Source organism: Protomyctophum bolini (assembly GCF_963924005.1).
Source record: "Protomyctophum bolini genome assembly, chromosome: 12".
Taxonomy (NCBI): Eukaryota; Metazoa; Chordata; class Actinopteri; order Myctophiformes; family Myctophidae; genus Protomyctophum; species Protomyctophum bolini.
The window spans coordinates 27,482,344-27,499,807 of NC_137873.1; the positions used below are offsets into that span (position 1 = coordinate 27,482,344).

At 43.0% G+C, this 17,464-nt stretch overlaps 1 protein-coding gene across 1 annotated transcript; it reads right to left on the reverse strand.

Annotated features, from left to right (window-relative positions):
- Window positions 1–4,691: 4,691 nt before the first annotated feature.
- On the reverse strand, window positions 4,692–5,834 carry ptf1a (pancreas associated transcription factor 1a; the record flags this gene model as incomplete). The annotated part of the gene is made up of 2 exons (XM_080777600.1): window positions 4,692–4,900; window positions 5,177–5,834. 2 exons carry the CDS (start codon window positions 5,832–5,834, stop codon window positions 4,692–4,694), a joined length of 867 nt encoding a protein of 288 aa, XP_080633726.1.
- Between the last annotated feature and the right edge of the window lie 11,630 nt (window positions 5,835–17,464).

Genomic DNA, 17,464 nt, shown 5'->3' on the forward strand with positions numbered 1-17,464 from the left:
GCGCGCATCGGAGCCACTTGTTGCCTCGCACTAAGTTGGAGCTATTGAGAAGTTAAATATCCCGGAAAGAACACAAGTTACCATCTCAAGGGCTTCCCCGGGACAAAGGACCAGCGCCTTAGCCCCATATGCTTAATAGCTACAGCCGTCCAGCCATTATTAAAGGTAAAACGTGGCCCTTTAAAAGTTGGAAAGGCTCCTTTATTTGATTTAGATGGAGCACTTGCGCACAAAACGCACGCCTCGCCATTGACTCGGTCCCTTTTTCTTTTCTTTCAGCGGTCTGAAGCGACCACCACGTCGTCCCCTTGTTTCATTACAACATAAGCTTTTCATCACCCGGCTTTGTTCTCCGTGAAAGTAATGCTGTGAATCAAAGAGATGACAATATTTTCCATCAGCTTGGAGACCCCGGACAAGGGCCCTCGAGCTTTGGCAAAAATCAGAGCCTGTTATTCATCCTGTCACTCCGCACCTGTGGGTCCCCGCATTCAAAGTACACAAACCTGTCCCTATTAACATTAATTATTCACAAACAACACAAAGGCTGAAATAGAGCAGGTTGAAGTCGTTTTATGGCTGCTAAATGTGTTTTTTCCCCCCTCTGAAGATGTGCCCAAATCTTTTTTTCTCTCTCTCGCTCACAGCAGAGTGCCCGTCTCTTCTCTTTCAGACTTGAGTAGCTCTACAGTTTCAGTTTTCAATCGCAGCATCTGCTTAATCTTGCGGATCAAAATATGGAGACACAAAACATGCGTAATCGAGGATTTGTTAAATCCCAGTAATGAGTAATCAACGCGTGGGAAGACAATGGCGCAGTATGGTGAGAGCCGGATGGTTCGGGGGGCACACGGCATGATAGTTTGTTCTGGAGGGGAGAAAACGCCAGGTGATGGCAGGGAAACGCCGTGTGTCCCAAGGAAGAGAAAACACCGAGTGCTGCCTCTTTTCTCTCCTTGAAAAATTAGCAGACATAAATTTAATTGCCTTATCAAGCCAAAGCGAAAAGGCCTCGCTGTTAATTGGCTGGAGATGCTCGGATGGGGGGACAAAACAAACCCGGTTGGCTGGCTCGCGCCGTGAGCTTTCAGCCCATGGTGTCACATCATTGAAAATGTGTTTTATTATTGCAAAACGTCATGCTTTACAGTTCCCATATTGTGCACGGGACAATGGCCTGATGGAACATTAAAGACATAGAAAACGGTGCCAACTCGTTTCGGAGACACTGTAAGGGCCTCTTCTTTGCTTGCTTTTAGGCAGCTGCTGTCCAGGGACTCGGACGCAAGGGAAAGAAAGGACTAAAGTTTAAAATACCAGGTGCATCCCCCAGAGAACGAGCAGGGGACGGCTCTGTTACAGCGGGATACACGGAAGCCGTTATAAAGATATACTCATGTAGATTGTTGTGAGGCGCTTCCAGGGGCCGTGTAAAATGGAAGGGCGCAAGGAAGGGAGGCAATGATCGCATCTCTTTGGCAACCTCCCCTCCCTGTCTCTCTGGTTCTCTCTAGCCCACAGAGCCCACTCTGCAAGGCAGGCTTCGCGCAAACACCTGTTGGTTTGAGCAAAGCCATAGATAAAGACATATAAATTGCCCTGTTATTTTTGTGTTATTTTTGCGCCTTTGCAGATTTGTATTTTGCTTGCACATATTAACTTTTTGGTTTCCAAGACAAAGTTCCACACTGTTGTTTTGGTTGGTGTTGGACCCGGATACCACAAGCACATACGAGATTATTTTCACGAGTTTTATTATTAAATGTATAGCACATAATGAGCGCGATAATAGCAATTAACTCATTTGCAGTTTATGCTAATTTCATTAAGCTCTCTCTCATAGTTAGCTACCATAAGGCTTCACGCATGCGGATTTGGGAGCATTTATCAGTCATGATATTATTTCATTAATTAACTCTTGTTTGATTAATCATTAAGTTAAACATGAATAGATTAAAATGCGTGTGCATAAGCCTCGATATGCCTAGATAGAGACGAAACTTTGGCATGCTGCGCCTTTTTAATTAATGTAATTAATATCATTAATGCAATTAATTAATTAACAAATGTAATATTCGGAATAGAGAATAGTAAAAGTATAAGCCTTCCCGAGCCATGCTTGCCAATCAGGCCGAGGTCTCATCGAGGCTTATAATTAACCCAATCATGCAACCCTTGATGCTGAGTGCCAAGCAGGGAGGACTGGGTCCAATTTTTCAGAGTCTTTGGTATGACCCGACCGGGGAATGAACCCTTTCAATTTACCTGCACAGGCATTACAAAGCCACTGTCGATTTTGCGATATCAGAATAAATATACATGCAGTAAAATAATAGGCCAAGGCAATTAGTGAACAATGTATGCATGTAGCCCAGCTATTTTGCTCAATTGGCCAATAGCCTATAACTATTATTAAGTGGCTGGCAGATTATTATTATGATTACATATTTATTTTTCTTGACATTTACCTCTTCCACATGCCAGAGCACCCCGGTCGGTCTGCAACAGGTATCAAAAGGCTCTTTCCAGCCAAACAGTAGCTGACTATGTGGTGAATTGACGCCCCCTTTTCAGCACACATCGACCCATTCTACACCGAATCGCCGCTTGGCATCCTAATGTTCAGTCCCGGCTTAAGAAAAAAGGGAAATAAAACCTGTCAGACAGTAAAATGGTTGTCCCCTTTAAAGCCTTGCCAAACTCGCGGCGGAGACTGACAAGATAGCCAGAGTATTTCAATCTCCCCAATACGGCTGTCCCTTCCGCTTGGCTGGTACCGGACCAAAGGATGTTTAGAAAGTTTTCTCTCTCTTTGTAAATGCGACTTCGCATACAAAACCCCAGCAAGCCCACAATGGCATTTTAGGTGCGCCATACTACAATGATACTACTGTTTTAAGTGACTAAAAGTCCCTTCTTCTTTAGAGTGGAATTGTAAACGTTGAATTGTTGCCCGCCCCTCCCTGTGAAGTAGATGAAGTTGCTGCTGCATTGACTGGCCAGCATTTGACTTTCTAATCGCTGTAATAAGATGACATGCTCTTGTTGGAGGCTTACAGCGCCGGTGCACTGTGCACAGGTCTCGACTCCCCAACCAGAAGGGGGTGGAAATCGTATAGGCCTAATCTATGATGTTTTAAACTATACTCTCCTATAATAGTGTATAGCCTATAGCCTAACATATGACGCCAAGGTAATGGCGTTGCCTAATGCATTGAAACAGAATCTGTCACGATTACATTTTAAGGTAGTATAGGCCTAGGCCTAATTAAAATGCAATAGCAAATGTCGCCTAATACGCCTTTGCATATAAAATATGAAAGAAAAAATGTACCGAAATATCAAACTGGATCTAATAAACATAGTCCTACCTCTTATACTATACCTCATATAGTAGCCTACAAATATTTTAAAGTCCAGAAAATGCACAAAAATCCAGAAGTGCCAAGCAAGCAAACTTAGCAAAGCGCATGCAGAAGCCGTTTGACGATTGAGGAGCCCAAAGTGAGTATGACTTTGCGGGTGGAGGGGCATACGGTGGCATAATATATGGTGGCTGTGCATTTATTGTCATCTCTCTAGGGGCTGACAGACTGACGTAGGGACGTGCACGCCAAAACAAGGGGACACATGTTGGAGGGATGCCGCTATACCACGGGAAAATGTGGCCTGCAAGCACCTGGTCGCATTCAACAGCCTCATAGCCTGCAGCCTGTGCGTCCACATGCAGACCCCCAGCGTCGAGACAATGCTTTTCGCCATAATGCTGCACGTTCTGGAGGCTGCAGACACTTCCAGCTGATTCTTTTTTTTTTTTGCTATACATGTTTGTTTTGATTAGCATCAATTTGCATATTTTATGCGATGATATTTATTGGTCGGCTATTAAGAGTGATGTATTGGACAGACCTCATGCATGAGCTATACCGTCTTTAACTCGTTCATTATGGCCTTTTGACCAGAGCCCAGAAATTATGGAATCACCAAATAAATAAGAATGGCTATTATAGTTATATCTATATAGTTGACTAAATGAATGACCAATATGTTTTCAATTTATTTATTTTTCCATATCAGTTAACACATGCATATCACTGCATACCATAATATTTGAACTCTTGGACAAACCCAACTTTAAAGAGCCAAAATAGCCTACACTTAATTACACTTTAAGTGTATTAACTATATAGATCTTATCATTATTCTGGGAATGACAATGAATGCTTATTATATCTGTGTTGTTAATTGGTTTATAAAGCAATAGAGTAAAAAAAAGCATGAATCAGTTTTAAATTATCAAAAGATTTTATTTGTAAATTGCATATAAATTAAATCATTGTACAATATAAAAATAGTTTTTTTCCTCCTCATATCGATTGCTATTAAATTAAAACATATTACAAAATTGCATGACAGACAGATTAAATACACATTTTCTACATGATTGCCAGTTGCCAGAAATACAAAAATAAACACTGATGTCATAAATATATACAAAGAACCGTTCAATCACATCATTATCAACAACTTGTGCATTTTTATACAATGTGCTTTCATAATATCACAACATTCACATCAAGTATATCGTCACATTTATAAAATGTGCATCGTTAAAAAATAAAAATAAAACATCCCGTTTCAAACAAGTGCTGCAATATTAAAGTATTTTAAAGTTCTCTTTTTTATATATTTCAGGCCACCAAGCCGAAGGGGGGCTCATTCTCGATGTTGGTGAGGGAGGAGGACTTTATGTTGTGCACTTTGCGGGGGTCTTCGGGGGTCCAGACCTTCGCGGTCCGGATAATGTTCTGGTCCCGCAGCTGCTTCTCGTCCGTCCACGACAGCGAGTGTCCGGCCAGGGGAGGCAGGCCGTAGTCGGGGTCACTGGGAGACGGAGATCCTGGAAAGAGAGAGAGAAAATTGGTCAATTAAGAAGAAGTAAAAAAACAATGTGACAAAAGACCGCAAGTGGGACCAGTGTATTGTGGGAAAGTATATTTTACTTAAGAAAAAGTAATGTAAAAATGTAAAAATAATTAAATCTTTTGAAAATAGCAGATCTACCAGCTCATGCGCCACGGTGGGACGCATGTGAGCTTGTAGATCAGCTGTTTTCAAATGGCCGAAAATGTATAGGGTTGAAGTGGTTCATCGATATAAGGGAAGGTGAACTTACTTGTCCCCCTGTGGCAGATGATGACCTTCTTGGGCTGCGCGTGCGCCTCGCTAGCGCTGCTCCGGATGGGCATGTCCGACTGCACGAGCTCCGCGAGGAAGTTGATGTAGCCGATGGCCAGGCGCAGCGTGTCCACCTTGGACAGCCGCTTCTCGTAGGGCAGCGTGGGGATGTGCGAGCGCAGACCCTCGAACGCGTCGTTGATGCTCTGCATCCGCCGCCTCTCGCGCACGTTGGCCGCCTGCCGCAGATGCTGCATCTCCGTATCGGACCGCATGCGCCGCCTGCGCTTCAGGAGGTGGTGGTTGTGGTGGAGGTGGTGGTGGTGCCGACCAGGCGACAGCTCCCCGTCCGGCGTGATGCTGTCGGCGCAGCCGTAGGAGAAGGTGGAGGAGGAGGAGGAGGAGAAGGAAAAGCTTCCCAGGTCGTAGTCTCCGTCGTGATGAGGCGCCGTTCTCCCGCCGCAGCCGTCCTCCTTGTAATAGTCTTGGAGGTGGCTGGCCAGGAACTCCACGTCCTCGTCCAGAAAGTCGTCCGTGTCCATGGGACCGTCGCCTCTGGAGGACTGGTCGGTGAAAAACTCGTCGTCATCGAAATAAGGCGGGGAGGAGAAAGAGTCCAGGCCAGAGAAAGGGTCCAAGACGCTGACACTGTCCATCTTTTTGTCCCGCACGCACGTCTCCCTTTTGATTATCCTCCCGAGGAACAATAAGAGTGACCAGCCGTGTTGTTTTCTCGATTCTGTTGTGTCTTTTTTTTGGACGGTCAACACTTTAGTTTTAAATTGACTGGCCGGCACGCGAGGTTCCTTTATAGCGACATCCATAGTCGCGTGCCGTTCGCCGAGAGCGCCAACCAATCAGAGCTCAGTCCGCGAGGCGCACCTCGAGATAATCCTCGGACTCGGAGGACCACGCCCCCTCTCCACCACAGCTCTCTCTCTCTCAATCGTTTTAATACCAATTTAACATTAGCAAAGCTTATTGCATTTAGTGCCAAAATTGGCTATTCATTTTTATGTAATTTAATGTTTTACGTTGTTTCAAAATTAATAAAATGTATACAAAGATTATAAGATATAGTCCTATACGAAAAATGGACCACAGACATTTACGCATAACTCTTGCAATTAAGGCTTCATGGCATAAGGGCAGGCTATTTAATCTGGATGACGCTTTTAGCTATATGGTTTCTATTGACAATTGGCCAGATTTTAAAAACCTCATTGGTGTAGTATTAAGGTAACATTTTGCATAATACACTGCTGACAATCTGGTCAGTGTTAACGAAATGCAATAGTAAAATATGCTGCAACATGCAGGGCACAATGATGAAGACTGTTATTAGCCTACAGACAGCTATAGTGAAAATGTCTGTTTCCGATTAAAAACATATCTTTCTCAATACATGCACCCTGTTTTAATAAGTGCTGCAGCACAGTATAATTTATCACCTTAACCACTATCCAGAACAATGCTTTGTATACATGCAGCAGCGCATGGGTCAGTGCTGTCACTACGCCGGTCCTTGACAAGTATAAAGTACCTGTTTGTGTCAATAGATCACTGGTCTGCAAGCAGGTTACCACCACACCACCACCATAAATACAAGCACAATTTTCAGGTGGATGATAATAATTATTTTCATACATCTGTGTGACTTTATATTTTACATTATAAGAACGAGATACTTTTTTAATGTTGAAATTATATGTGATAGGGCTTCCCCGACTCAATCTGCTGCATGCAAGTTCAAGAAAAACGAGAAAATCGTAATTTTAGGGTCATTTTTTTCCGCAGAACGAAAAATAGTATACTGATATGATCACGTCAATAAATGCATATAATCTTACATGCAAACTGTTGAATTAATGTTTGTAACAAAAATACATATCACTGCACATCAATACATCAACATGTATGCATGCAGTGCATGTCTTCAAAACAAATCTTTCATAACATGCAGATCATGCAAGTCGGCTATATACTTTTAGATTTTCCATTACATGCATGGCCAACCCTGAGGCAAATATTGTAGCCTACCTTTTGCACACTTTAGTTATACTATTCAAAAATAGAAGCTCCCTTTTTTTTGTCTTGAAAACAATTGGTATAGCTATACTACTTTTACTTTCGTACTTCTTTTCATGCCATTTGTACTTTTACTCAAGTACAATTTCTAATAGGACTGTGGAATAGTATATTGTGGTTTATACTTTACGTAAACAATCAGGCTATATACTTCTTCCACTGATTGCAGTCCACACGGTTCCACAGTCCAAATCATGCTCACGGGTTCATCTTCTGCACAAGAGAACCCATATTTTCAAGTCATTTGTTTGGCGCGTAAGTGGGCCCGCACTTCACTATAGTGCCATAAATGGACGCACCAGTAAAGTGGTCGACGGGCCACTCGTGACAGCCACTATAACGTTTTTATTGGGGAGAACTGGTTGACAAATAAAAGCCCAGCGGTGGCCCCCGGGGGCCCGCGCCATGCGCACTGACACGTCGCGCGACAAATGAACGCACCGCCCGGTACCTGAACATGCAAACCAGGACCCCAACTGGTCTGGGAGTCGGTGTAAGTACGCATGTGTTCACTCCTTTCATATGGGGACACAGGGAGGGGGGGGGGGGCACTTTGTTTGCCTGTGAGAAAAGGTCTTTCTTTCAAACGCACGGTGTGTGTGTGTGTGTGTGTGTGTGTGTGTGTGTGTGTGTGTGTGTGGCGAGATGGCAAGCTGCAGCACGGCGCACGGCCGTGGGAAGAAGGCCACTTGTGCCAGTCAATGCAACTTGTCGCGTTATAAATGAGGGGGCTTCTGGTGGTACCGCGACCGCTGTTCTGTTCTCCTTTATGCCCCCCCCCCACACACACACACACACACGCACACACTACTCAGACACACACACACCTGATTTATGAGCGCGCGCGCGTGCTCACAGCGCGCGCACGGCACGCGTATAGGGAGGAGACGTCGTCTTCCGCACATAGTCGTCGCCGGGGTTCCGTCCATTCATCATGAGTTTGACGCTATAGTGAATTCACAATTTGTGGTTTCAAATCATTATTCAAACAATTTACATATTGTTGGGTTTTTTTAAGCGACCACTCCACTGGTACCTGCATGGGCAGGTGACTGCATGGTCCCTATATATATAAAAAGGCCCGTCTCATTAATTCGCCGATTCTTCCCCTCTCTAATATGACGGGGTGTGACGGTGCATTCATCCATTGAGCGCTGTGACATGCGCCCGCTGGCCTGGACATGCTGCAGAGCGGGGAGTTGCATGGGAATGGCAACACACGGTCCACTCCCCGAATCACGGCCACGGCGGACGCTGCACACTCACTAAATGAGACGTCATAGCGTGACGGGGTCACGGTGCATATTTAAACAAGTTGGGTTTGCACCCTTTTCATGTCTGTTATTTATTTATTCGGCGTTTGAGCCACGGAGGACGGACGACCGTTTGGTATAGGCCTACCTGTTTGGATAAGATTTTTGTCCACAATTCCAGGCTGATGTTGGCATCATTGGGAGAGAATTGGGAGCAACAAATGACAATTATTATTTGTGCAGACCGCACCTCTTGTCAATTTTATAGGCTAATGCAGATGTTTAACAATAATTTAACTCTCTCGCGTAAAAATGAAACCAAATGGACCCATTGCGTGCATTTTGTTTCATTTTACATTCAAGTGTTAAAAGTCTAATAAGGGTCCATTTGGTTACCTGCATATAACTCTCCTTCATTTAGCTGGGTACAACCTGGAATCCCCTCAAGGCAGGACCACTGCACGGTTGACAACCATGCACCGACTGCATTAAAACATGCCATGGTATTGCATTGGTAACAGTGCAGGTGCAATAATAATTTGTTTTTCTGAAATGTTCAATAGTTTCGCAGACTTTAAATGTCATGAGCTTTTGGTATAGAGAAAAACGGAAAGGAAATGTGAAAAGTGAACTTATGCAGCTAAATGTGTCGCATTAGCCAGAGATAATCCCCCACAGCGGTGATCCAGCACTAATCCATGTAATCTGCGCCACAACAAGGGATTATAGCAGATTGGATAACTCAGATACAAATTACATGGATTATATATAATTTTAACATGGAACATGTTAGAGAATAAACACTTTCTTAAGTGAACTATAGACAAATGGACAGTTTTGTCTATAAATGAAAAACACCTGTTGATTTAGGCTATAGGCCTATAGATTAGATAGCATGTTTTGTCATTCATTCGTTCATTCAGTGAGAAAAAACATTTCTCAGTCTAACAATTAGCCAAAACTATAAAGCCCCCTTTCCATCAAATATGCAAATGCATAAGCGCATAACGTCTATCATGAACGACGCAAATCCGCCAACAAACCGAGGCGCACGGCCGGTTTTGTGTCGCACTTTTATGCCAACATTATACACGCGTTTTTCCATTCAACATTTTGGTGACCTGTTACCTGAAAGACTCAACGGGGGCGAAAACGTCCAATGACGAATGAGGTCACGCGCCTGCGCGCGCGCGTGCACACACACACACACACACACACACACACACAGTGTTAAAGTCATGGGAATCCGACCACATGCGCGCGGGACACGGCTATAAAGAGAGGAAAGGGTCGGGCGGCGCTCGGTTTCCAGATTGTCAGACAAATTAGAACGGCTCCCCGTATGGATCTGCTGGTTAATGAATGCAAACACATGTTGAAATCATCCCTTTCTGTTTCATTAACCAATTGTTCCTTCTCCATGTTGTTGTATAGACTATAGCCGCTCTGAAAAGTGGAAAGGGGCAGACCAGAGCATGCATTGATGGAAATACACTTGGTGGAAACAGCCACTGGAAAGGAAAAAGGCCTATTCTAATTTGCTCTATAGCCTACTATATGTAAAATTGTGTAGGACAAACGTACACTGCCGATTTGCTCAGACACATAACGTAAATTGTCCATTCATTGTCAATGGGAATTTAATGTTTGTGTATGGTGAAAATTGTACTCTTACATAACAGTATAGCCTTGGGTCTGGTAGTCCACAAAATGTTACATGAATGTAAACAAACAGAGGCTAAAAATAGTCTGTCAGTTCTCTCCAACCACAAGTTCCCTCCCCACCCAGTCTCTCTTCCTCCCACCCACCCATCTATTTGTGCTCTCTCTCTCTCTCCCTCCCATTATGTAATTTATCATATCACTGAATGAGCGACGGAATAGTCGAGATAATGACAGGTCGTTGAATGTCTTCCTTTCGATTCACGTCACTCCGCGAATTTTATTTGGATAAATGATTGTGACGTTGCGGCGGTGCAAATGCAACCCATTTGATGTCATTAGCCTACAGAACGTCCATTCTCTATCGCTGCAACAGGTTGTCCTGCGTGTTGAATGTGAGCACAGCCTGCGTGACAGAGACTTGAATGAGAAATCCATTAATCTAAATAAAATCAAGCGACGCCGGCGTTTCCCATGACATTGAGAGATAGATGCACGCACAGATCATGAAAGTGAACGAGTCCACTTTCAGTCCGGTTTTCAAACCAAATTGGATTAGCCAGTCCACACACAGCACAATCCATCGGTGTTGTGTATTATTATGTCAGGGTAAAATTGAGTTGCATAAACTCCATAAAAGATGATTTGTAATTGTGATTCGATTTGATCACTGCAGAAATCCTTAAGCCCCCCCCCCCCCACCCCACACACACACAAGCACACATTTAAGAATTTTGAATGCTTTGTTATTGGAAAGTAGAAACTATACTTTCTACACATAATATAAATAGCCTCCCTGTGAGGCTGTGTCTGGTTATATGGTCTAATTCCACTAAATAGGCTAAGAGAGAGAAATTAACACTGGATTTGGGGTGGGGTAATTAATTTAATCATTTCATTTTCATTATCTGTTGGGGGGGGGGGGGGGGGGGGTCTGGACACTAGCCTGGGGCTGTTTACGGCTGGAGGGGAGATTTAAAAGAGATTAGCGGTTTTACAAGTCCCATAACAACCCGCTCAGAGACTGTCTGGACTGCAACGTGCCTTTTCAGTGATTTTCTCACACACAATACAGTTATTAAGGGTCCATTTGGAACCTCAAACTCAAGGAACCCTCAGGATCCCCCTGGCTCCTGCCCTGGACCCCACTTTGAGATAAATATTGTGAAAATAGCAGATCTACAAGCTTACAACACAGATCGGCAATTTTCATGATTGTTAACAATTTGACCAATGTTTTTGACTGACTGCAGTTCTTGGCCTTTGATTACTTTCGATGTGAATTGTTTTTCTATTTCTTTGAGTATAGGCTATTAATTAAAATGTTTTAAAGTATGTCAATGGGTGCCCAAAATGATATGTGGTCCCCCTTGTGGGTCCAGACCCCTTTTAATACTCTGGTCCAGACCCACAGGTTGAGAACCATGAGTGGCCAATTATGAGAACGTGAGCTTATTGCTTTGACAGGGAGGTGCAGGAGGTATGGTAACAATATGACATGCTTGATTTTACTACAAGCCCAAATAAATGCCAAGTTTATAATATTCGGTCTAGTCTGATGGCCTTTTATTTAGGTTTCATTGTGTGAGCTCACACAGTTTATATTTGCTGAGTTTATTCACTCACTTGGTGACGCCCAAAAGGCCTAAAACATATTTCCCAATAATAGGCCTACATCTAATCCAAAATAATTGTCCATTTGGCTTACTTGATGTCGAGATGTGGTTGATTGAAGATCCATGTCTGACCTCTGCCGTTTGGGGGATGAATTGATATTTTGATCCTGACGACTCGAGTGAAATGCAGCCAGGTAAGTTAGTTAATATCATGTAGCCTTAGCCTACAATACAAAATAAAGTTCGATGAGCAGGCTATGGAGGACTAAAAAAACACACGCAAAACATAGCATTAGAATTAAAAAATAAACGTTAGTTTAAAAAGAGCGAAAGGACAGAGAGAAAAACAACCTGACAGCAACAAACTGTGACCTGAGTCAACTCTGACCCCGGAAATGGTTGCGTCATTTCCTATAGGCAATTTTGTTTACCTCCGGGTCAAACTTGCAACACATTCTAATTTATTTGAAAACAAAATACAAAAATTATAGCTTAGGCCTATATGCAGGGAAGATGCAATGTCATTAAATAACTTTCAAATAATAGGCTGCCTATGGTGGGCCGCCCACACATAGCTTTTATAAACAGTTTTAAATACAATAATATTAATAATAATAGCCTAAAAGCACCGTATCTGTCGTGTTGGCCTGATCGAACTAGGTTATTCCGTGTCATTGGTGACAATAAACCTATAAATGTTCATGTCATGCATGTTCATGTCGTGAGCCCAGACTATATGATGATCAGTGGCCATTCCTATTCTTCTTTTCGTCCTGTAATTTACAGCTAGCAACTGATTTCAGTTCACCAATAGGCTAATATTTGTTCAAGGAGCGCGCGCACGCACAAATAATTCTGGGACGGTGTGGTACCGTCTCACCGCTGATAACGTTGTCGCCATCGTGTGGTTAGAGAAGAGAACACATTCATATTCAGAATTTATGATGTGATCCAAACAGGACCCTATCTCTATGTGAGGCCTAATGAAGATGTTCTCTCTCCAACATAGAGCATTTTAGCCTAACCTAAAACTAATAGCTCAAATTGTTTCCTGGTTACAGGTCACCTACTGTAAGTGCTAAATGGAGAAGAAGCCAGTTTCTATACCCTCTTAATCCCACCAGTCATATTTGTGACCACATTTCTTTACATTTCTAGAAGCTTTGGACAAGAAATTCAAGAGCGTGCACGCACGCACACACACACACACAGTAAATGTATGTATGCATGAAGAATTTGTATAATGTGGATAACGTAGGCGAGTGGAATGTTTTATTAGGAAGTCATTATTAGGAATGACTTTTCTTTTAATTATTTTGTGTCATCTTGGATATTTCAAAATGAAGGAGCAAAAACAGTTGGAGGATATTCTTTTATTTTGTGTTGATCATCAGGTAGGGACGTATAATCTGTTCTATACAGTACAACAGTAGATCAGTGGAGCATGATAAGACTACTTCAACATAATCTCAAACAGTAAAAAAAAAAAAGCAGAAACAAAAATCAATAAATAATTCAACTAATCAATAAATAACAATATACAATAAATAGCATAAGTTAACTACAAGTGTTTAAAACTCAGATATAGATTCATAAGTACTATTGTGCCTGCATGCGTCGTGAAACATCCTCAACCATTTTGCTGTATACCAACACAAGAGAGCACTTTCAAGTAGAGAGGTTAATGCAGAATGACTAAATGACGCTACTTGACCAGAATTGAAGAAAGGCCCAGAACACAGAAACCAGACATTAGGAAGCACTTTATAAAGCCCACGCACACACGCACGCACGCACGCACACACACACACGCACGCACGCACACAGACACACACACGCACACATACACACACGCACGCACGCACGCACACAGACACACGCACGCACGCACACAGACACACGCACACAGACGCACACACACGCACACACACACACACACACACACACACACACATGCTATGGCTGACCAGGACCAAGACCCTGGTTTTATGGACTACATTTCCCATCTTTTCCTGAGAAAAACCAAACCAAAAAACAACACAAGAAAAGGAAAACACAGATCCAGCTCAAGAAACAACACAATTTGTCAGAGTGAGTTCCAGCATTATTCTGCACGTACAGTAACTCAATGTCACAGCTCCCTGTCTTTGGCCCTCTAGTATCTATAGCCTACAAGTTCAGACTGAAGATGAGAAAGTGAATTCCAATTTTTTTATTTATTTTGATCATCTTTTGTAAACTACTGTATAAACTAGAGCAGAGGAATATATTCAATTGTCCAATTTTATAGAAATCTTTTAACTATATATAAATTCATAGCCTCTCTCTCACATACACACACACACTATACATACTCCCTATGCGTATCCCTATGCAGTTACACTTTTAAGTCGTGTCATGACATGCGACCACATATAATAGCAACCAAAACACATTATGGCACAAAATGTCTGACTCTGACAGACTCTCTCAGAGCCTAATTGAAGCATTGCACTTAACTGTCTGTCCTCAACCTGTGTCGTTAAATAAGCCCAGACTGCCGACCAGCATTCACAACTCTGAAAAGGTCTGTGAAATGTGTATTTGGTGATGATGAAATCATAACTAAAGACGGCCTAATTCATCCCATAGTCTGTTGGGGGGGGGGTTATCCACTAAAAGTTGCTATTGGAACAATAGAAGTACAAAGCAGTTGAAAGAAGTTATTTCATGGCACCTTTCCTTAATGGTGAGATAATGTCACAAACAGCTATGGCTCACTATCATTGTCATCATCGATACATCACAATTATCAGCATTTTCACTCTCGTTGACTTTGTCATCCTCATTTAAACAGGTATCCAGCTCCCATACAAAGTTAAGACACATGCACGCACACACGCCGCGCACACTCGTGCACACACACACACACACACACACACACACACACACACACACACACACACACACACACACGCTCGCGCACACACACGCATGCTCGCACACACACGAAAGGAATGTACAATATATATTTTTCCAATAAACCACGTCATCAAAGAATATTCTCCAATAGTCAATGATTGTTTATATTAACACTCTCCATAGTTGTCTCATGAATCCTTACTGTTGACGTCCCAGAGTCTGTGTCCAGAGAAAGGAATGGCAGTTGAGAGTCACCAGACTAAATGAAGTGGACATTGCACAGTGGTGCAGTGGTCAGATGATCTTACAAGGTTGGGCATTGCACAGTGGTGCAGTGGTCAGATGATCTTACATGGTTGGGCATTGCACAGTGGTGCAGTGGTCAGATGATCTTACATGGTTGGGCATTGCACAGTGGTGCAGTGGTCAGATGATCTTACATGGTTGGGCATTGCACAGTGGTGCAGTGGTCAGGTGATCTTACATGGTTGGGCATTGCACAGTGGTGCAGTGGTCAGGTGATCTTACATGGTTGGGCATTGCACAGTGGTGCAGTGGTCAGATGATCTTACATGGTTGGGCATTGCACAGTGGTGCAGTGGTCAGGTGATCTTACATGGTTGTAACAATTTAGATCAGTGGTTCTTAAAATGTTCTGGATCAGGAGGACCCATTTGAAAATCTCGGCTCATCCATCAGACCACTTAAGTGATCAGATGGATGATAATTCATCCAGGTTTTCATTAATTAGCCAATTATTTGGGGTCCTCCTCACAGCACACCAGTGGGCCCCAGGCCTGAGAAACCCTGATTTAGATATTTGGAGTGTTATTTATCTGTTCCACAGGGTTGTAATTTCCCAGAGAGGGGTACAACTGTTTGTGTAGAGCTACTGTGTGGTGTGTGCATGTCGTTTGACAGTGATAAACAACAATAGGTTTGCTTTCACAAAAACGACTTGGTCGTATGATCCCTCCACCCACCAGTGTGCTCTGATACCTTACGGAAATCAGACCCAGAATGGGAAACGTGACGTCTTTCTGAGTTGCCAAGTTCTAGTCTTCTAATGCAGTGGTTCACAAACGTGGTCCCAAGCACGCTGGGCAAGACTACGCTGTATCGAGTGTATCGGCAGGAGTAGCGGGAGGAAATACATCTGATGGATGTTCCCGCCCGACATTTCGCTGATACTTATCTGCGAAGACAAAAGCCTGGTCACAACCTAAGGAGAGTCCTTAGGTTGTGACCAGGCTTTTGTCTTTGCCGATAAGTAAGGCTGGGACCGAGGCTATAGGTCCTAAGGCAGCCCATGTACTGCACAGGTTTCTAATCTGATCAGGTGACCCAGGTTTATAGTTCCTGATTGCACAGCAGAATGACACAATGCAAATGCACTTAACCACTCTATACTTAGTAAACTCAGTCGTAGTTGACATTAATGGGGTCGGCTCTGCACTTGAGCTGATAATATTTCCCTCTACACCAAATCGTCGAAAATAGCAAATCTACAATATCACAATGTATTGCATTGCGATGTGTATTGAGCTTGTAGATTGGCTATTTTTGGCACTTGTTTCTCACAGAATAGGAACAATAGAAGTGTGATAGAAAACCAGCAGTGAGGTAAGTTCCTGAGGAACCAGCTTTAGCATCGCAAGGCATCGTTTTACAAGTAAGTTCAAGCAACAGTAATGGATCCATGGTGATATTGTTGAGGGCTGATACTGTTTTGAGGAGAGCCAGCCATGGCTGCTGAATCGTCAAGGCATCAAACACTGTTTCTCTTGAAGGTATTTCATGTTCTGGGATCAGTCAAACACAGAGTGGTGCTAAAGCAATCCCATGTCCAGCACCGTCCGTGGATTCTCTCATTTGGTGTTGGTTTGGATAAAATGTTACTCTTCGTTCCCCTAAGGCTTTCCATGACAGCAGAGAAACTGTTTCTCTCTAGCTAACATGTAGATCTGAGATTGATAACATAAAGAGACAGAAATCAAACCGAACAAAATGACAGTACTTCCTAATTGCACATTGTACACCTGGATAAAAGATAAACTCACACTAATTCATCTGGGAATTCCAGTCCAGAAAAAAATATATACATGAAGTAATGTTTCCAAGTATACAACGCATGAAGAGGAACATGCTGCTATTCTATATACTGTAGTTTCTTTCCCTGCTCAACAGGCACCCTGACCAACCTGTAGGAGTCGCTATAGTGCAACAACAGAGACCACCCAAAACGGGCTTCCCTTCGGTGAGCACGGCCAATTGTTCTATGTTATGGATTTCAGACCTCTATAGTAGTCTCTACAGTTGTGGGCAGGAACTTTACCCTTAAATCACTGAAGATCATTCTTTGTAGACTCAAGAAGGTCACAGTCAAGTTCTACTTCAATCAAAGTCAATTCTAACTGAATTAAAACACACTTATGGGCAATCTGTCTGCTGTCTGCTCCCTCTTTCTTTACTTTACTACCAATATAATTAAATAATCTTGAAAGGAAAAAGAAAAACCTCATGGTATACGTCAACTCTGTGAATTTCAACTTGCTTCAAAGCAAAAGGAATGCACTGCACGCCAAGTACCACACTGTGTGTACGCAATCCCAGTCCGATCGTACCGTCTGTTGAATCTGTGTAACAAACGTTGCCACGTTTTTGGTGAATATTGCTTATGCATAAACGTACCCTGTTTCTCAGCCGAATCATTCTTAACCCTTGTGGAAAGTACTAACCAAGCAAGGGAACCCAGGTGATCCATGC